Source organism: Microcaecilia unicolor, chromosome 12, assembly GCF_901765095.1.
Source record: "Microcaecilia unicolor chromosome 12, aMicUni1.1, whole genome shotgun sequence".
Lineage (NCBI taxonomy): Eukaryota > Metazoa > Chordata > Amphibia > Gymnophiona > Siphonopidae > Microcaecilia > Microcaecilia unicolor.
Genome location: NC_044042.1, coordinates 16,587,946 through 16,610,917, shown reverse-complemented (window position 1 = coordinate 16,610,917; position 22,972 = coordinate 16,587,946). Strand labels below are relative to the sequence as shown.

General features: G+C 42.0%; 1 protein-coding gene across 1 annotated transcript in view; it reads right to left on the bottom strand.

Moving 5' to 3' along the window:
• Positions 1-22,972, bottom strand: part of LOC115481820 (synaptonemal complex protein 1-like) — a 96,397-nt gene that overhangs the window by 29,609 nt on the left and 43,816 nt on the right. The window contains exon 4 of the mRNA XM_030221229.1: positions 13,684-13,747. Within this exon, the coding sequence (XP_030077089.1) occupies positions 13,685-13,747 (63 nt within the window). The 3' untranslated portion in view covers position 13,684. The remainder of the gene's footprint in view (positions 1-13,683; positions 13,748-22,972) is intronic.

Below are 22,972 nucleotides of genomic sequence, written 5' to 3'. Positions count from 1 at the left end.
CGTTTTCATCTCCACCACCTCCCGCGGGAGGGCATTCCAAGCGTCCACCACCCTCTCCGTGAAAAAATACTTCCTGACATCTTCCTGAGTCTGCCCCCCTTCAATCTCATTTCATGTCCTCTCGTTCTACCGCCTTCCCATCTCCGGAAAAGGTTCGTTTGCGGATTAATACCTTTCAAATATTTGAACGTCTGTATCATATCACCCCTGTTCCTCCTTTCCTCCTTAGTTAGATAAAACATATCTAACTAAAACCAGAACTTTCATAACACTGAAATAAAATTATTGTGATTGTGATGTGCTCAGAAACTCATATGTGACTAATCCAAAAGTGCATAATACATTTCCAGCTCAGAGGCTCCAAGACTCCTTTTAAAACTTAAAAGGAGGATTGATGTCTGAGATTCTTGGGCACCACCTTGGAGTGTTGGAGTGCTCGATTTGCTTTATCCCCTGAAGAAGCCACGTAAGTGGTGAAACTTGGATCTGAGCTGGGACATTGCTTATATTGAATGGCTGCAGCCAGTTTCTCTCAACGGAGGCTTTTTTGAGAGCATTGGAACAGCGAACAGTCACAGAATGTCATTCAACATTTATAATATACAGATAGGTTTTTTTCAGACTGTACTGTTTTGATGATCTTGGAATAGACTGTGGACTATAAATACAGTGCACTCCATTTAAGTGCACGTCGGATAAGCGCATGCTCTGTTTAACTGCATGCCGTACTTCGGTCCCATTTTTGGCGCCATCAATTTCTATGGGGACAAACTTCGGTTTAGCACGCCACTGATAAGTGCAAGATTTGCTTATATGCATGGTTTAAGACCGCTCCTCTGCAGGAAAGACTCAGCATAAGCACACGTGCAGAATATGGGAGCTGATTGGCGCGTGACAAAGGGGCGGTAAATTTGAAATCTCATTGGTTAACTGCCACAGGCAGAATAAGCGAAAGAGTTGTTAAAGTGTACACTGGAGTCGTCGTCATCATCGCGTAACCGTAAGACTTTAACACTGGCTGAATGAATAGAAGTTCTTAAAAAATTAGAAAACAAACAAAGTCAAGCATCTATTGCTAAAGAATATGGTGTCAATCCCAGTCAAATTTCACGTATCTTGAAGCAGAAAGATCAGCTTCTGGAAGACTGGCAAAACAATACAAATCCACACAGGAAACGTAAACGGGCAGGAAAAGCTGAGGATGTAGAAGATGCTCTTCTTCAGTGGTTTTCTCAAGTCAGGAGCAGACAGTTTCCTGTCAGTGGTCCACTGCTTATGGAGAAAGCTAATCAGCTAGCTGAAAGTCTTGGACTAACTGAATTCAAAGCCACTGTTGGATGGTTGGAAAGATGGAAGAAGGAGAGGAACAACATAAAATTCAAGAAACAGCATGGTGAAAAACAAGACACTGATGACTTCGGTGCTGAAAATTGGGTTGTTTCAGTTCTTCCTACCATCTTGAACGAGTTTGCACCTCGTGACATTTTCAATGCTGACGAAAACGGTCTCTACTGGCGAGTGATTCCTGATGGAACACTTGCATTCAAACAAGCTGAAACTACAGGAAGTAAAACGTTAAAGGACCGACTGACGATCCTCCTTTGCTGCAATATGGATGGGAGTGAGAAGTTGGAACCCCTCGTCATTGGAAAGAGCAAACAGCCCCGTTGCTTCAAGAATGTTAAGCGACTTCTTGTGTCATACGAGGCTAACGCAAATTCATGGATGACTGGGGAAATTTGGAAGCAGTGGCTAAAGAAGGCAGGCACAAAAGCATCAGATTTTGTTGCTTTGTGATAATTGTGCTGCACACAGTGATGATGTCAGGATGTCTAACGTCAAGGTGGTCTTCCTGCCACCAACCACTACCTCTCTGATCCAACCTATGGATCAGGGCATAATAGCCAATTTCAAAAAACATTATCGGGCTCTTGTGCTACGTCGTCTCATGAACGTTATGGATAACCAGATTGGCAAGGATAAATGTGCTGTTGAACTGGCTCGTAATCTATCACTGTTGGATTCCCTACATATGCAGAAAGAAGCTTGGAATCGTGTTACACAGGCAACCATTGTGAACTGCTACACGCGGGCAAGCTTTGTTAAGGATGTGGAGAGGGACGAAACAGATGCAGCTGTTGCAAACGCGTCAGATGAACAGGCTATTGACATCCCAGCTGGTGTTACTGAACAGGAGTTTCATCACTATGTAGCTGTTGATTACGATATACAAACAGCTGACAACAGCACTGATGTCGAGATATGCGCCTACACGCAGGCAACGGCTGATGATGAAACAGATGATGAAATGAACAGCGAGGCACATGCTGACGAAATTCAACAACCTCCTGTCACTTTTGCAAGAGCGCTGCAGAGTCTCAACACTGTGCGGGCCTATCTGGAGGCCACTGGATGTCAGTGCTATGACAGTTTTTACCGTCTGGCAGATGTAGTCTATGGAACTCACAGACACAAGAGTATACAGAGGACTACGACTGATTACTTCAAGTAAGCCTAAAGTCAGTTAACGGAGACTGTATAACGTCAGTTAACGGAGACTGTATACTGTACATATAATAAACAGTACTGTACATATGTTTATCAGATGTCAAGCTTCTTTGGGTCACAACAGTTAAGTGCACGCTCCGGTTAACTGCATGTATTTCTTTGGTCCCAGACCCTTGCACTTAAGCAGATTGCACTGTACATAAAAAGCCTGATGTGCAATGATAGATACTAGTGGCTGGAAATGTGTTATCCACACTTGGATTAGTCACAAATGAGTTTCTGAGCACATCACAATCATAATAATTTTATTTCAATGTTATTAGTTTTGAATTAGATAGGGAAAAATCAATGTCAGACAAGCATATAGAAGAAGTGAATCAAACAGGAAGACAGGAAAGAAAGAAAGAAAGAGTTTAGAGAATATGGGAAAGAGGAATACACTGAAGGTAGAAAAAAGAAAGCTTCAGGACGAACACAATTAGAAAAAAAGTGCTAAGACAACAAGAGGTAGAAAACATTTGATTTTGTATAAAACATTCTTGCATGGCAATTATCTGTTTGTTATAAAAGGAAATCTTTAAATAACAACAGAGAAAAAAAAAGAAAACATTTTAAGTTTTGTAATTGGAATATGTCTGCTTTGGGACTATACATTTCTGATATATTTGTATTTCAAACAGTGATGGCATGCATTTTTTAAAATTTAGTGTTTAATTGCATGTGGAGCCTGACTTCTCAGGAGTTCTGATTTGTTCTAGGTGAGGACTTGTGTGTTCTGGTATGTGTCAGAGGTCAGATATTTCTACTATTGTTTATTTTCTGTGTGAAACTCCTTAGCAGTGTCACATATCCTGTTTTCCCAGTTTGAGGTGAATTGGTGTTCTAGGACCTGGTGCAATAGTTGCAGTGCTGCTTTTCATAGGTAGGATTTGTGCTCTGTGAAGCCGGACAGTTAGTGCTATTTAGTGGGCCAATGCTCAGGACTCCGACGCTGTAGGGAATAGCTCTGGGAAATACCACAGGAACAGCGAAAAAAAAAACTTCCCAATGCTCAACACCAATAGCATGCAAATTATTTCAATTTCTGTTTATTGTGAGTCAGATAATCAATTACAACCAAATAAGTGTAAAAATAAAGCATTATACAAAATTTGAACTCGTTGTAACAACTATTGCAACTTATGTTGGAAACATTTGAGTCTTTCATATATCTACCAACTCTGCCAAATGTAAAGATATTGCTCACATTTTCTCCCTCCCTACCTCCCCCCTCCCTCCTTCCCTTGATAGTGAGATACTTATTTATCTAACATATACATTAATTTCTCATAGGGCTTCACATGTTCATAAGGTGACTTTTTCCAGCTGGTGTGAGCGTTTGCCAAAAGGGTGTCCAAATACGGAAGAAGGCAGATTCTGAAAACCTGGAGTCAGACTTAGCCTCTCTCCACTCAAACCTCATATAGTCAATCATTTTACTGCGCCATTGTTGGATGGTAGGACTTTTGTAGGAAATCCATTCTTTCAATATAACTGCTTTCGCTATTGTAGTTGCTCTGCGTACAAATCCTTTATATCCTGCTGGTATGGGGATGGTCAATAATGGTTTTCCAAACAATAAAAGTGGGGTGCGTTTCCATGGTGTGTGCCACAGTGTCGAAATATACTTTAATAAATTAGTCCAGAAGGCTGTTATCTTGGGACAGGACCAAAACATATGGCCCAGAGTAGCGCCCTGGGCCAGACACTTAGGGCATGCTCCATCCGGGGACACTCCCGCATGGAATGCCCTTCGAGGTGACATATGTATCCGCATTAGAAACTTATAATCCATCTCTTGATACGACACCAATTTTGAGGAACTCTGGATACTGCGAACAAAGTCTTGGAGAGCTGGCCTTGACACTGACAGCTCCTCACTCCAAGACGCCGCCAGTGCCACATAGTTGGGTTCCTGTACTGAGTCTCTAATATGTCTGTGATGCATCCGCATTGGCACTTTTGTTTGTGATTGCAAAGAAAAGGCGGAGGACAGCTCCTCCTGTACATCTTCTGTTAATGTTGTCCATGGGATGCTATGGACGTAGTGTCTCAGTTGGTAATAATGGAAACGATCTGAGGGAAGTAGTCTGAATTGATTTTGTAACTCCTCAAACGACCGTATCTGACCCTCTTCTGTTAGTACATGGACTAAATAGATCAGCCCGTTCCTCCGCCATCTGACAAAAGCAGGATAGATATTCCCTGGGGGGAAGCCAGGATTACCACAAATGGCCATAAATGGAGTTGTTCTTGCTGAGAACTGATGGTGACGACAGATCCACCTCCAGGTTGCTTTTGCCGTGGGGAGGATATATGAGTCTGTCAATGTGGGTGGTAATGGGCCTCCTCCCACATGGAGCAGGCAACTAAAATGAGTGTCCTGAGTGAGAGTCGTCTCCATTTGAGTAGCCGAGAATACCGATGTTGACCGAAACCAGTCTGAAATATGTCTCATGCTACTAGCTATAGTGAGATAACGAATGCTTAACAGACCTAGCCCTCCATGTTCCACCGGGACACATAGAGACTTGATGGATAGTCGTGCCCGCTTTTTCCTCCATAAGAAACATTGTAGGTGCTTATTCAATTTCTTCTCGTCTTCAGGCCTGAGGAAGAGAGGCAGCGTCTGGAAGATGTAAATCCACTTCGGCACCAGCAGAATATTATACAGTGCTATTCTTCCTAGTAGGGACAGTGGGTAATCTGTCCACAGCTTCAACCTGTGACAAGTCATCTCCATCAAAGGAGTTACATTCTCATGATATAGTCTTGTCATATCCTGAGTTATATACATACCCAGGTATTTAATTCTATATAGCATGCAAATTATATGAATGCTGTTAGCACTGAGCATTAGGAAGTTATTTTTCTGACCCCCTCTTCCTTCTATGGCTCCCTGGTGCTGATTGGTGGGATGAAAGGAGGCGCCTTCCTAAAGAAGTCTAGGCAAGAATCTATTCCCTGCCAAGAAAGTTCTGGTCGTAGCCCACTGGCTTCTTTCCCCACCCATGAGTCAACTTGTGGGCTAGCAGCTATGGCTAGCTCTCGTGCTATGTGCTGTCCCTCTGCCTCCTCAAGATAATGTGGAGCTGCTATCTCTGGAGCTGGTGACCAGGACAGCCACGTCAGGGTCTGTGGGAATGTAGTACCTTCAAATCTGATGAGAAATCTCTCTTCAGACACCCTAATGCCAACTTGGAGCTGGTGTTAGGTTTTCAGCAGTAACGACAGGGTTCAGTTTGTGCACTGTTTCTCAGCATTGGGAGGGCGTAGCTAAAGACCTAATTTACACAAAATTGACTACATTTTAATGCTACTTGCAGCCATCTTTGGTGCGTATGTTGTCCCCAGCGTTAGTGCCCTCTGAACATTCTGCGCACCCTAACACCGGTATTAGGTTCTGAGCATCAGTCTGTTAGTTTGGCAGGTTTACTACATAGGTTCTTAAAGTGCTTTTGTTGGGTTTTGTCTTATTCCAAAGTGTCTGGTTGTGGACAGTTTAATTTGCAGTTAGTGAGGTGATTCCAGAATTTAAAAACATAATCGTTGCCATACTGGGACAGACAGAAGGGCAATCTGTCTTAAATCAGCTAGATCTGGTAGGGAAGCCATGATTAAATAGGCTGGCTCAGAACACCTCTGTTTTGGAAGGTTTTGAGGAAGTTCAAGAGTGTGAAGAAAAAAATGTTGTTTGTTCATTGACACCAACTAGGGCAGTTCATGAAGGCTGCTCTTCAGTGATTTTAAGAGGTCTGGGTAATAAACTTGCTCCTGCTTTGTTGAAAATGCTGAATAAATCATTGTAGGTGGGGAAAATACCTGACCAGCTTAAAATAGCCACAGTAAAACCATTGCTGAAAAAGAATCACTTGGATGTATCTGTTATTTCTAATTATAGGTCAATTTCTGTGCTACCAGCATTGAGTAAAATTATTGAAAGGTTGGAATTGAAGCAATTGATGTCATTTATTGACAAAGCAACTTTGTTAGATAGTAATCAGTATGGTTTTTCAGATATGGTTTGTGAGATATGAGACTGCAGGGAAAAGGTTCATGAGTGTTTTCTTTATTTGGAGAATCACAGGATGGTCGTAAAATGGGCTGATATAAACTGAAGTTCATTTTCTGAATTTGGGGGTTCCACAGGGGTCTGCCCTATCAGCTATACTGTATAACCTGTTTTTGAAACCTTGATGCGACGATGTGTTAAGAGATTTGGAGGTTGATTTTAGGATTTGATGACATTGTTTTTCTTTTTGGTTGATGATGATTTTGTAACTGGTTGTCTTAAATTACAGCAATGTGTGGATGCAATTCAGCTGTGGATGAAGAATAATGTTAGCTTTAAATTTAGTATGGACTGAAATTATGTTTGTTAGTCGGGAGGTTTGTAGCCAGGTAGATCCAGTACAACACCAGGGCTTTCTTGTTCCTACTAAACAGATTGTCTTGGAGTTGTACTAGAAGCACAGTTGAATTTTAAGGCACAGGTAACAAAGGTAGTTCAAACTTGTTTCTATCAGTTACGTGTTCTAATTTTGATTAGATTAGACTGTTGTAATAGTCTTTTCCCTTTGTTTATCTCAATCTTGTTGTAAAGCATTACATGCTGCTGTATGGATGATTGTGGGACTACAACATACTGATCATGTTATATCTTCTTTGAAGTCTTAACATTGGCTAACTGTGAGCTCAAGGATAACGTTTAAAGTACTGATTATTATTTTGAAGACTTTGACCACTGGTGTTCCTGAATATCTGAAGAGTATTCTGAAGCTCTTTGAACCAGCTGTCTCCCTCAGATCGATAGGAACTCAGCTATTGGTGCAGCCTTCTTTAGTGAAGGTTCGATATGTTGATACCTATGATGGTCTTTTCTACTTGGCTGGTCCAGGCCTATGCAATAAACTACCTGGAAGTATTTGGATGTTTTATTTATTAGGATTTATTTACCGCCTTTTGAAGGAATTCACTCAAGGCAGTGTACAGTAAGAATAGATCAAACATGAGCAAATAGGCAATTACAGCAGTAAAAATATTCAAAAATAATACAAAGTATGGCATGGTATATTACTTACAATGTCAACACAATACGTAATAGAACATTTTAATTGATAGTGAAGAGTAAAGCAAAGATGTAACATATAGATAGATAAGAAAGTAGGAAGAGTTAGAAAGTAAGGTGATTGATTTAAAGAATGTTGCACGAGGTCAGAGAGATGGTTAAATACTATCTCAGCTAGGGTAGGAGTGGATAAACATGTCCTGCTACAGTATATGCAGCCCAAGTCACTCCTTGTGTGTGTGAGTGAGACTAACAAGTTAGTTACTTCTTCCATTAAAGGCCTGGTTGAAGAGCCAAGCTTTCAACTGCTTACTGAAGTAGAGACAGTCTTGTGTTAGGCGCAGTCTTTCAGGCAGTGCATTCCAGAGTGTGGGGGCTACTCCGGAGAAGGCTCGATTGCGGGTATCACATTGTGTAATGTCTTTTGGAGAGGGTGTGGTTAGCGAAGATCCTTGGGAGGACCTTAGTGTCCTTGCAGGTGTGTGGAGGATCATCCTATTTTTCAGGTACTCAGGGCCACTTTCTCTCAGGGCTTTGAAGATCAGACATAGAGTTTTAAATTTAGCCCTGTATTGTATTGGTAGCCAATGAAGTTTTTGCAAAAATGGTGTGATGTGGTCATGTCGCTTGCAACAGATGTTAACGTCTGTTATTGAACTTAACAGAAGATTGAAAACCCTTTTAATTGTTCAAGTTTTTATTGAGTAAGAAGGCTTGGGACTGGTTCTATGATGCTGTTCTATTAAAATCTGTAAAAAGGATTTGTTATTTTGATTTTTGTTTTAGATTTGATATATGATTTGTAATATGTTTCTTATTTGTTATATTTTATGTATTTCAATATATGTGTTTTTTTGGTCCTTGCCTAGTTAATAGGCAAGTTATAAATGACATAAATTTTTAAAAATCCTGTTTCCAACAGTAGGCAATTCCGGTCACAATTACCTGGCATAATTCCAAAAAAGTAAAACAGATTTTATGTTGATTATCCCAGAAATAAGCAGAAGGTTTTCCCAAGTCCAAGTCTGCAGATCCTTTTTCATGTTTTCCATTCCCTCCAGGGTGTCCACTCTGATACAAATCTTTGTATCATCTGCAAAAAGGCAAACTTTACCTTCTAGCCCTTCGGAAATGTCACTCACAAATATATTGAAGAGAATCGGACCCAGCACTGATCCTTGAGGCACTCCACTACTCACCTTTCCCTCCTCCAGGTGAATTCCTTTAACCATCACCCTCTGGCGTCTGTCTGTCAACCAGTTCCTAATATATTTCAACACTTTGGGTCCTATCTACAGGTTTATTCAGGAGCCTCCTATGAGGAACCGTGTCAAAGGCTTTGCTGAAATCTAAGTAGATTACATCTTTCGCACATACTTGATTCAATTCTCTTGTTGCCCAGTGAAAGAATTCAATGAGATTCGTTTGGCACGATTTACCTTTGGTAAAACCATGTTGTCTCAGATCTTGCACCTTATTGGATTCCAGGTAATTCATTATCCTTTCCTTCAGCAACACTTCCACTACTTTTCCAATAACCGAAGTGAGGCTTACCAGCCTGTAGTTCCCAGCTTCTTCCCTGTCACCACTTTTGTGACCACATTCGTTCTTCTCCAATCCCACGGAACCTCCCCCGTCTCCAAGGATTTATTAAACAAATCTTTAAGAGGACCCACCATTTTTCTTTCACCTGTGCTTTTGCTTGCCGTATTTCCCTCTTTGATTCTTTGAGTTTAATCTGGTAATCTTTTCCATGATCCTCTTATTGTGTTCTTCTGTATTTCTTCAACAAAGAGGGGCATAATCGAATGGGGGTGCCCATCTCTAAGGACAGCACCATAAAGAGGCGTCCCTGACCGTATTATCGAAACAAGATGGCCGGCCATCTTTCGTTTCGATAATACGGTCGGGGATGGCCAAATCTCAACATTTGGGTTGACCCCAGAGATGGCCACCCTTACAGATGGCCGGCATTGGTTTTCGCCGATAATGGAAACCGAGGCAACCGGCCAAATCCAAGCCATTTGGTCATGGGAGAAGCCAGCATTTGTAGTGCACTGGTTCCCCTCACATGCCAGGACACCAACCGAGCACCCTAGGGGGCACTGCAGTGGACTTCAGAAATTGCTCCCAGGTACATAGCTCCCTTCCCTTGGGTGCTGAGCCCCCCAAATCTCCCCCAAAACCCACTCCCCACAACTGTACACCACTACCATAGCCCTTATGGGTGAAAGGGGGCACCTACATGTGGGTACAGTGGGTTTCGGGTGAGTCTTGGAGGGCTCACATTTACCACCACAAGTGTAACAGGTAGGGGGGGATAGGCCTAAGTCCGACTGCCTGAAGTGCACTGCACCCACTAAAACTGCTTCAGGGACCTGCATACTGCTGTGATGGAGCTGGGTATGACATTTGAGGCTGGCAAAAAATATTTAAAAAGTGTTTTTTTTTAGGGTTGGAGGGGGTTGGTGACCACTGGGGGAGTACGGGGAGGTGATCCCCGATTGCCTCTGGTGGTCATCTGGTCAGTTCGGACACCTTTTTGAGGCTTGGTCCTGAAAATAAATGGACCAAGTAAAGTCGGCCAAATGTTCGTCAGGGCCGCCCTTCTTTTTTCCATTATCGGCCGAGGACGGCCATCTGTTAACCACGCCCCCATCCCGCCTTCGGTACACTGCTGATGCCCCCTTGAACTTTGGCCGGCCCTGCGACGGAAAGCAGTTGAGGGCAGCCAAAATCGGCTTTTGATTATACTGACTTGGCTGCTCTTAGGAGAAGGGCGCTCATCTCCCCATGGCTCCAAAAATAGAGCGATTACTTCATAGACATTGGCATGTGCTTTCATTTCATTCTGCATTTACTTAACATCCATGCATAGCATATACCCGGGGACGTAACTTAAGTCTAGTTCACACCACCTTTATGAAGCATAATCAACAAATCGACCAAGGGCAACATGGACCTTGCGGGGAGTGTCAGTTTTGCCCGCAAACAAGGGTGATGCATCAGTGGATGCATATTGAGTTGCAGCAAACATTCATTTTGAAATATGTGACAACATGCCAATCATCATTGTGGTGCACATAATTCAGTGCTCATGTGCGCTGTATTATGCTGGTTGTACTATAAGAAAAATGAAAACTCACCTTAGAGAACATAAAAGTCGCTTGACCACAAAAAATCTAACAGCGCCTCCCATAGCCCACTGTGTACAATGAAACCATACGTTCTCTGACTTGCAGTAGTTCATTATAGATCATGTACCAGTAACTATGAGTAGAGGAGATTGCGCTGCAGTGTTGACCCGCCGTGAGCAAGGATGGATATATAGATTACGGACTATCCATCCTTTGGGTTTAAATGAAAACATCGAATGGAATACCATGATTTGAAAATTAATGCATGACTGTGTAATGTAACCATCATCTAGAAAGTTATTGAAATGTTATACTATGTTATAGACATTCCCAACTGGAGTTTATTTGAGCCTGTTGATTAGGCACTGAATAGATGTTGCATTAAGTACATACAAGCTATATAGCATTAAAACTGATGACAATTAACCCTCGTTTAATTTGCAGTGACGTCAAAAGATTCACTTCTGGTTTAAATCACAAGAGAGCGCCTTTTTAAAGCTGTGAGAGTGCATTGAGTGAATGTCGCACACATTGTTCAAAAAGAAATGATGGCTTCACACCGAGTTCCGGTACGGCTTTAACCCAAGTCCCTGATGAAAGACTTGCTGAGTCGGGTGTTTTCAGGGGAAGCCAGACAATCGGTCAGAGACAGTGACTAAGGAGAGTGAAGTGGCAAGTAAGAAACACAGTGCACATTGAGAGAACGTTAAGAGATAAGTTCACGTTTTCAGTTATTTATATTTAAATTTAAGCACTATTATATAGGCTATAGCACACATCAAAACAAAGAGTAGCCCGATGAAAGAAGTGCTATACCACTTGGCAAAGAAATGAATTGCCTTAAATAGTGGTTTTATGCTGAGGGCACTCTTTAATAATAAAAGCAAGGAAAAGAAAAAGAAGAAAAAAGTAAAATAAAGTAAAAAAGCTTCTTAAAAAAGAAAGATATTGCTTATAAAGCTGGTAGCCTTATTAACATTACAGCACATTCAGTCTTGGTTTTAGTATTTTATGTTATCATTGTTTTCCAAAGACTGTGGGAATTGATTTTTGTTATATAAAACACTAGCATAAGCGGCAGAAATCATGCCTATCTTATAGGCATAGACAGTTATACCTGCTCTCAAGTTGGTGTAAATATGTGCTCCTAGATTAATCACGTACACATATAGATTAGCATATTTTATAATCTATGCACATACTTGTGTATTCTGCCCACGCTTCATTCAAGCTCTGCATCTGCACATGTCTAATGGCAAAGTGTGTGCCATCATATCATGGTGGCTACTGTTACGCCAGTCATTATTTTATAAGAAGTCATTTATCACAAAAAAAATGACTTTGGAGATTGGGAGATTGGCTAGTGTTGGGCAAGGCTTCTACGGTCTGTGTCCTGAAAATGGCAGATACAAATCAAGGTAAAGTATACACAAGAAGTAGCACATATGAGTTTATCTTGTTGGGCAGACTAGATGGACCATGCAGGTCTTTTTCTGCCGTCATCTACTATGTTACTATGATTAACCTACATAGGATCTTTTGTTTGGACAGAAGAAACATTGTTAAGTTTGCATGCAGCTAAGTAAAAAGACTTTTAAAGACTTTTTGGCATGTTTTTAGCACCATAATTATTTTCATACTTAGATGTTGTATAAAAGGAGGTAATCAATCATTATAATCAAACATCCACCATTAAAAATCTATAAAATTACTTCGGGTGTAAATCTGTGTGCTATTAGGAATAACTGGATGCCTATATTGGATTTTTTTAAATAGCTTTAAATGCAACATCTCCCTCAAAATATGATTTATAAGGTTCTGAAAACAATTCTCTCAACAACATATTTATTCATAGCACACAGATTTACACCCGCTCTGAAGAAGGTATGTATGCCTGTACTCTATGGGGACAATTTTATAAAAGATGTTTTAAAACTCAGTTTTTCATGCTTGAAAGGCCCCTCATAAAGTTGCCCTATGAGGTAAGTGCATAAAAGTACAAGTGTTAACAAGAAGGCGCATGGTTGTATACAACCTACAAATAGGCATGTTCAGGGAACAGTTAGGGTGAAGTTCAGGCGGAATCATTAAGGTGGCAATTCTATAAGTGGGCACCTCCTTTCAGGTGCCCTGTTACAGAGCAAAGAACACTTATTCTATAACATAATCTGGGCCCCCAGATTACAGAATGCTAGTGTAACCTAGCATCGGAAAACCTTAAATTTAGGCACCCATAGTTATGCCTGCCATAGACCTGTTGTAGCTGCAGGTGCCCACATGCTGCAAAGGCGTGTGTTAATTTACAGTATCTGCAAGTTACATGCGTAACTGGGAGCCCCACCCATGCGCCACCTAAATGTATATCTCCTTGTATTTGTGTGCTATAGTACTTATGACTGCCCGTATAGTATAGCACTTAGGGCATTTATGTGCATAAGTGCTACTTTCCCCTGTAGTTTGCATGCAAAGTGGCATGTAACCATGAACATCTAGTCATATAACTGTCCTTTACATGTGCACTACACTTTTGTGCATGCATCAACTATACATATTTACACTTTCTCCCAGGAAGACTACAAATGATTTTCAAAGGAAAATTCTCCATAGACTTTCCATTTGAAACTCTGGGGCTGGCCAGCACCATGGGTAGTTTTATACCCATAGAACTTTTACCTTTACCTAAATTTTGTGCCATCAGGCATGGGTGAAGATTTCAAACTTAAATCCTCACATACTGCTTGCTAGATCAGCTTTCCTTACACAGAGTATTGTTACCCACAGAAGATGACATCAATTTACAATTTTATCCAGGTAGGTACTTACATATTTTTAAAATTGTTCTCTTACTGATTCATGTTATAAGGTATAAAGTCATTTATCTATATAACTTTCAAAAGAATATGCACACAAAAACATATGATAAATTCCCACCTCAGCTTCCTGAGCACTGCATTGTTTGCTGTCTGCTGCAATCTTTTTTTTTTAATGTCTTATTCTGTTAAAGAGGAAACAATACTTTTAATTAAACCTGTGGCAGGTTACATGTTACATCGCTGGCAATGCTGTTTTCAAACATTACATTCCACAGACTACCTCTAATGTTGTAAGTACATGAGTTTATGAGGACAATTTTACAAGCCATTTCTATGGGTACAGCAGCATTTTATAAATAATTTTATAAAGCTTTTCTGACATGTGTTTTATTAAATTGCTCAGGGGTACACAAATGCAAAAGTATGTGTTACCATATAGGTTACCATATGTTACAACAAAATGGAAAGAAAGGTCATAACAGGCACACACTAACTAAGAACGACAACTAACAAAAAATCCATACAACATCAAACATAGAAGCCCCATACCAAAAAATTCAAGTGCACTACATTAATGCCAGATCCGTAGTAAACAAAACAACAACAGTAACAGATTGGATAATCTCAGACAACCTCGATCTAATTTTCATCAATGAAACCTGGATCCACGATCAAAAGGATCCCATAATCCTTGACCTATGCCCTCCAGGATACAAAATCACTCACTGGACCAGAAAGAAAAAAAGATGCGGAGGTATAGCACTAATCTACCGCTCCCACTTCACCACCGAAACCACCACCGAGTCTACAACAACCCAACTTGAAATTGCCTCAATCAGAATCCACAACAAATCCCTGCTCGATCATCTGAACTGCGTCTTGTTTTACAGACCACCCGGTAATTGGAACGAAAGTCAGTCTAATTTCACGGACTTCATCTCAAACACTTGTGTAACCAACTTCAACATATTAATACTAGGTGACATAAACCTTCATCTAGAAGACCCAAACTCCACCAACACACAAGAATGTAAGGAATTCCTCCTCTCATGGGATCTCAAATGGCCACACATGCAAGCTACCCATGTCAAAGGGCACACACTGGACCTCTTCTCACACAAATTGTCCACAGACCACAACCTACTAATAACAGATATCAAATGGACAGAAACACATTGGACTGATCACTACAAACTAAACCTATCCCTAAACTGGCGGAAGAAGGGGATCATACCGTATACAAGAACATACAACCTACAGCACAAGAGTCCAAATAGACCCAAAAGCATTCTGGCAACAGATATATGACAACGAATGGACAGCACGAACGAACTCCATACACTACCTCTCTGACTGGGACGAAAGATGCAGAAGCGTACTAGACGAAATAGCACCCTAAAGAACAAGAATATCAAGAAGACAAAACTTGATACCATGGTTCAATGACGAATTGAAAAAACTCAAAACACAATCCAGGAAACTCGAATGAGCATGGAAAAAAATAAAAGATGAACACACACTGAATGTATGGAAACAAATACAAAGAAAATACAAATATGCAATAAGACAGACCAAAAGGTCTTATTACAAAACTAAAATAGGACCGGATTACAAAGACTTGAAGAAACTATTCCAACTCATAAATAATCTACTCAACACCACCCCCGTCACCACAACCAACACAGACATCCCATCCGCAGACGAACTTGCTAGACACTGCAATGAAAAAATAATAAAGCTAAGCAATACACTTCCTCAGTACAACACTGACATCGAAAACTTCATCAATGGCCTGGACCCAACCTTTGGAGAATACCCAGCAGACTGAACCTGGTCAAACTTTGCTCTCCTCACCGTTGAATCAGTTACCCAAGCGACTCATAGGTTCTCCAATACCCACTGTAAATTGGACACCTGCCCCACCCATCTACTTAAATCTGCCCCAGACCGCTTCATAGCAGACCTCACATCCCACCTAAACTACGTGCTCCAACAAGGTCTCTTCCCTGAGGAATATGGCAACATCCTACTCACTCAATTCCAAAAGACACCAAGAAAAAAAACAAACAAACTCGCCAACTACTGCCCAGTTGCATCTATCCCACTAGCAGTCAAACTGATGGAGAGCATGGTGACTAAACAGCTTACTGACTACATGGACAAGTTCTCAATACTACATGAATCACAATCAAGATTTCGCCCCCCTCCATAGTACCGAAACCGTATTAGTCACTCTCCTGGCCAAATTCAAGCAGGAAATAGCTACAGGTAAAAGCATACTTCTCCAATTCGACATGTTGAGCGCATTCGACATGGTAAACCACAACATACTACTAAGACTCCTAGACTACTTTGGGATTGGTGGAAATATACTTAGCTGGATCAAGGGTTTTCTAACCACCAGAACATACCAAGTGAAATCAAATTCAAACATATCACCACCGTGGAAAGCAGACTGCAGAGTACCTCAAGGATCACCACTATCACCAATACTTTTCAACATAATGATGATCCCACTGGCCAAGTCCTTATCCAATCAAGGCCTCAACCCATTCATCTAGACAGATGACATCACAATATACATCCCCTTTAGACATGACCTGTCAGAAATTATCAGCGAAATTAAGCTCAGTCTGAACACCATGAACTCATGGGCAAATGCATTTCAACTAAACACTGAAAAACCTCACTGCTTCATCCTCTCATCTCAACACAATAAGAACAAACCCACAACTCTAAACGTCTCAGACTACACCCTCCCTATCTCAGACAGCCTGAAACTACTCGGCGTTACAATCGACCGGAACCTTACACTCGAGAGGCAAGTGAACTCCACAGTTAAGAAAATGTTCTACTCAATGTGGAAACTTAAACGTGTGAAACCATTCTTCCCGAGGGAATTATTCTGCAACTTAATACAATCAATGGTATTAAGCCATGCAGACTATTGCAATGAAATTATGCAGGATGCAAAGAACTCACAAAGAAACTCCAGACCGCTCAAAACTCAGTTTTTCATGCTTGAAAGGCCCATCATAAAGATGGTAACTGACTTACCAGCCAATCATTGAGCAGACACATGATCATTCACACCAAACACAAAAGAAAAAGCCACTTGATTTCTTCATTAAGTTCTTTAGGAGTTATCGTGGCTAATTTATCTATCTAAAATTGTTCTTGATATGCCAGTTGCAGGTCTTGATCCCTTTCCAGTCTGGGAGCTAGCACAACATCTGTTATTCAACACTTAAGATATGTGATCTGATGCTGTTGTTGCCAATGCACTAACAATAGTACTGTGAGTGCGCCTGATCTCAAACAACACTTATGTTCATTAAGTCTCAATTTTATGCATACACTAAAAGGAGCAGGCACAGTAAGACATACACAACATATGATGATTCACAGGCATATTGGCAAAAGGTGTTGGAAGCTGTCTGGATACTGTATGTTGGAGATTGGAGAAATCTGTGGTCCACTGCAGAATGAATCAAGTATATCAAGATAAGTGTTTGATGTACTACCTTTCTGATTTTGATACTTATGGACATTATCCACTGATATTCAGACGGTGGTAGGCAGCGCTTTGACTGCCTGTTGCTGGCATTCAACCTGGATATTCAATGCTGGGCTGTTTACGATAACTGGCATTGAATATACGGGATTTCAATGCCAGCTAGCTAGCGCATGACCAGTTAAGTCAATATTCAGACTTAACTGGCCATGGCTTAGCGGGCAAAGATAGGTGGATCAGCTACTAGAGCATGGATCTCACTACCTCTGTGTACTGAAGTGACCCCCAATAAAAACAAGACCTTTCAGGTCAGGTGCTTCAGATGGTATGTGTCAGGAGGCTCAAAAGGAGCTGGGTGAGGACAATGTTGAGATCCCATGACATTGTGGGGGGCTTGAAAGGAAGTTTGAGTAACAGCAAGCCCCTTGTGAAGTAAACAACTAATGGCTGAGCAGAGATGGGCTTACCCTCTATACGGTGATGATGAGCTCCAATTGTACTGAGGTGGACCCTCAGAGTTGATCTTCAGACCAGACTAAGAAAGGTGTAGAATGTATTCAAGCAGTTTTTGTGTAGGACAAGAGAAAGGATCTATGGCCACTAGACAGCAAACCTACTCCACTTAAAACCATATGACCTTCTAGTGGAATCTCTCTTGGAAGCAAACAAAACTTGAAAGACACCTTCTGGTAAATGGCAAAGAAGTATAGTAATGGGATGCCCCCATCTCGGATGATCTCCTGGGCCACACCATGTTCAGTGACCACTCATGTGGTTGCAAGATCCAACAGTCTATCTACCAGACAACTGTTATTCCCTGACAGGTAAGTGGCTCTGAGAACAATCCCACTGGAAGTGGCCCCAGCCCCACATTCTGCTTCCTGATACTTGAGGTATGAACTCATGCTTCCCTGCTTGTTGACATAATACATTAGAGCTTGACATCTGTTTGAATGAGAACAATTTGATGCAGAAGCTGATCTTTGAAAGCTTTTAGAGCATTTCATATGGCTCTTAACTTGAGGAGGTTGATCGTGTGTTGTTTATCGTGAGAAGACCACTGACCCTGAATGTGTCACTCCCCAGCCCAGGTTGAATGCATCTGTCATCAATATCTTGTGGGGTGGAAGAATCTGAATGATAGTCCTTTGGCCAAATTGTTGCATATTATCGACCAGGACAGAGACCTCCTGAGAGAAGGAGTGACAGTGATTTATTTATTTAGATCATTTATACCCCGCCTATTACCACATAAAGCAGCCCCTAAGCGGCTTACAATGAACTAATGAAACATGTACAATGACAGTGGGAGGAAGAAGGGAAGGAAATATAGCTACAATATTTAATCAAATAGGTAGGCAAGGAAAAGGAAAAGTGATGACATCTACTAGTTTCTAAGTGGCCTGGGATCACTGGGGCGTAGAGTCCACTAGGCTGGCCTCAAATGGAGGCATGCCATGGGTATAACATGTGCTGCTGAGGCCATGTGGCCTAGAAATCTGAACTGCTGAACTGATACCTGCTGGCTCTGCTGAACTTGTAGCGCTGCAAATATCAAAGATTCTGTGCTGGACTGGGACAAATGCCCTGGCCTAAGCCATGTCTCTCAAGGTTCCTATAAATTCCAATTGTTGGACTGGTTCTGATGGAATTTCAGGTAGTTTATGACAACCTGTAGTAGCTCCAGTGCCCAAATAGTTCTGAACATGGATTCTTGTGTTCCTTTCTTGGATGTGCTCTTTACCAGCCAATCATCTAGCTAGGGAAACACATTTATTTATTGTTTATTTTTATGGTCCAGAGTAGCAATGCTGTGACTATGGCTCAACATTTAATTAAAACTCTGAGATGACATGACGCCAATTGACAGGACATAGTGCTGTTAGTGGTGTTTCTGTACTTAAAATCTCAGATACTTCCTCTGCTTAGGGTGTTATTTGTATATGGGTGCAAAATCAGAGATAACAAGTCACAGGAGAGGGTGGAGAAACTGGACACCAGTATGGTAAAAGCAACTTTATTGATGAAATAATTTTGGTCTGAGGTTACAAGAGGCCACTTTCTTGAAAAAAAATTCAGTCTCCCTCCTACCAGTAGGTCATACAGAACAGCAACTTTTACTGCGGCTATAATCTCCTGAAGCCAGTCAAAAGCTTGTCCCGTAATTTAACTGGAGAGCCGGCTGGGACTTCTGAGCCCTCTGCTGTTGTGGGCAGGAGTGAGAGGTCTGGGAATTCTGAGGTGGGGGGAGGAAACTTATGCCTTTGAGAGCAGTAGGTCCTCCACTGCCCTCTGCCAGAGTACCTCCTGAGTCAGCTAAGCCAGGACAGTGACTTGATGATGTCAGAACGCTTCTTAATGAGGTCCATGACAGACTGCCAAGACCTGTCGCTTCTTCCTCTTCAACATCAGCAAAATTCGCCCTTTCCTCTCTGAGCATACCACCAGAACTCTTGTCCACGCTCTCATTACCTCTCGCCTTGATTACTGCAACTTACTCCTCACCGGCCTCCCACTCGGCCACCTATCCCCCCTTCAATCCGTTCAGAACGCTGCTGCACGTCTTATATTCCGCCAAAACCGATATACTCATATCACCCCTCTCCTCAAATCACTTCATTGGCTTCCGATCAGATATCGCATACAATTCAAGCTCCTCCTCCTTACCTACAAATGCACTCAGTCTGCGGCTCCTCACTACCTCTCCACCCTCATCTCCCCCTATGTTCCCGCCCGCAACCTCCGCTCACAGGACAAAGCCCTTCTCTCAGAACCTTCTCCACTACTGCCAACTCCAGGCTCCGCTCATTCTGCCTTGCCTCACCCTATGCCTGGAACAATCTTCCTTTACCCATACGCCATGCCCCCTCCCTACCCATCTTCAAATCTCTGCTTAAAACTCACCTTTTCAATGCTGCCTTCGGCGCCTAACCGCTCTAGAAATATGAAATGGCCCAATCTATCCACCCCATCAGATTAACTGTTCACTCGTCCTCCAATCTATCCACCCTATCAGATTAACTGTTCACTCGTCCTCTAGATTGTTCACTTGTCTTTAAATTGTTCTCTTGTCTTTTAGATTGTAAGCTCTTTGAGCAGGGACTGTCCTTCTATGTTTAAATTGTACAGCGCTGCGTAACCCTAGTAGCGCTTTAGAAATGTTAGTTAGTTAGTTAGTTAGTTTTCACCAAGGATTACCACCCCAGGAATGGCTGGGGCTCAACCAGTGCAGTCACATCCTTTGAATTCCTCAGGTTGAAATCAATGGCCTGGTCCTGGCACAAGAAAGGCTGCTGTACTCGCTCTGGGTCACTGGAGGGTGGGTGGCCCACAATGTGAGTGCTTCTCTGTACTGATGACTTCAAGGGCCCAGTTCTCTCAATGTTGTGTCTCGAGCAGTACCGATATTGATGTTTCTTGCCACCAAGAACATGAGAGATGTGAACTGAGAAGAGTTGCTGACAAATACAACACTGCTTTGAAGAAAAAAAGGTTGTGGAATGTTTCCCTCGGGAAAAATGGTTTCACTTGTTTGAGTTTCCACATTGAGAGAAACATTTTCTTTATTGTACATTTTGCTTGGTTTCTCTAGTGATAGGTTCCAGTCGATTGAAACACCAAGAATTTTCTGGTTGTCTGAGATAGGAAGGGTGTAACCTGGGGTGTTTATTTGTGGGTTTATATGTATTGTATTGGGATGAGATAATGAGACAGTGCGTTTTTTCTTTGTTGAGTTTTAATTGGAATGCGTTTGCCCATAAATCCATGATATTCAGGCTGAGTTTGATTTTGTTGGTAATTTCTGCCAGATCGTGTTTGTAAGGGATGTATATTGTGACGTCATCTGGAGAGACAAATGGGTTAAGGCCTTGGCTGGATAAGGACTTGGCTAGTGGGGTCATCATAAGGTTGAAAAGGATTGGTGATAATGGTGATCCTTGAGGTACTCTGCAGTCCGCTTTCCACGGTGGTGATATGTTCGAGCCTGATTTCACTTGATATGTTCTAGTGGTTAGGAAGCCCTTAATCCATTCAAGTGTGTTTCCATTAATCCTGAAGTATACTAGGAGTCCTAGTAGTATTTTATGGTTGACCATGTCGAACGCACTAGACATGTCGAATTGGAGGAGGAGTATGCTTTTACCTGTTGCTATTTCCTGCTAGAATTTAGTTAGGAGAGTAAGTAGTACTGTTTCGGTGCTGTGTAGGGGGTGAAATCCTGATTGTGATTCATGTAGTATCGTGAATTTGTTTATGTAATGATTAAGTTGTTTGGTTACCATACTTTCCATTATTTTGACTATCAGTGGGATGGATGCTACTGGGCGATAGTTGGTGATGTCATTTGTTTTTTTTCTTGGTGTCTTTTGGTATTGGGGTGAGTAGGATGTTACCTGTTTCCTTAGGAAAGAGACCTTGTTGAAGCATGTAGTTTAAGTGGGACGTAAGGTCTAGTATATGAAGCGGCGGGGAGCAGATTTTATTTGGTAGCTGGGGCAGGTATCCAGTTGACAGTGGGTGTTGGAGAACCTATTAATTACCTGGGTTACTGTATCGGCAGTGAGGAGAGCGAAGGTTGACCAGATTCGGTCCACTGGGTATTCACCAGGGGTTGAGTCCAAGCCATTGATGAAGTTTTCGATATCCGTGTTGTCCTGAGGTAGGGTTTTGCGTAGGTTTGAGATTTTTTTCAATGAAGTAGTTGGCAAGATTGTCTGCAGATGGATGTCAGTGTTGGGTGTAGTGACCGAGTTGTGTCTAACAGTTTGTTCACACTTTAGTATAATTTCTTCATGTCTTTGAAGTCCAGTCCTATTTTAGTTTGCTATGATTGTGATTGAAACCTTAAGTACTTGCACTGAGCCCATTAAGACAAGGGGGGGTCTTTTACTAAGGCGTGCTGTGACAAGGCTACTGCCAGGGTGGCTGGGATGAAGCATCTAGACTCTGAAATACAAGTATCAGAAGCCATTGCAAGGAGGGAGGCAGAGAGTAATCTGGAAACAAGGGAATGGATTCCCAGCTCCAGCAGAGGAAGCCAGGGGGATAGCCAGGCTGAGCCTATAATTTCATGCCCCACTAGGGGGAGGTGGAGAGAGGCTCAGTCCCCCTGGATACGCAATCAATATACCATGCGGCCCAGCTGGAATAGAGAGGGGCCCATGGAGAGGGAAGAAGATGATTGGATGGATTATATGGAAGGAGGGGTAGATCAGGGGGGAGAGAAATCCAAGGAGTGGGGGGAAGCCCTCTATGGAGTGGGAGAGTTCCAAGACAGGGATGGCCAGCTCCTGAGGGTTGGAAGGGTGTTTGAGGTGAGAGTAACCTGCTTTATTGAAAGCCTGATGTATTTGGAAACCTGCTTTATTTACATGCTTTACTGGAAACCTGCTTTTGGTTGGAACTTGTTTGTTTGGAGATAACCTGTGTACTGAAGTTTGAGACTGCTGTTATTGCCTGATATAAAAGCTTTGACCTAGCCACTGTCTGCAATTGTGGTGAGCTCTGGAAGTTCGGCAGGTGGACGGCTCCACCTGTGTTGGGAAGCAGTGGACCCTTTTCACAGTGCTCACATTTTTAGTGCATGCTAAAATTGGGCACATGCTAAACGTTAGAGACGCCCATAGGAATGCACTGGCATCCCTAACATTTAGTGCGTGCTAAAAACGTGAGCCCACCTTAGTAAAAGACCCCCAATGGTTTTTGTGGTCTGAATTGTCTCTTAGCTGGTTCTGCACATGCTGCTGAGAAGCTCAAGGGGTCAGCAAATATTTTGGGGTTAACATTCAATCCATGATGGCCAGCTTTTTTTAAGTCTGGTTGTTTGACCCAGATATTCAGTGTCAGCCCGTATCTGAGTACTGACGCTGACTATTCAGGTCTTTGGCAGGTT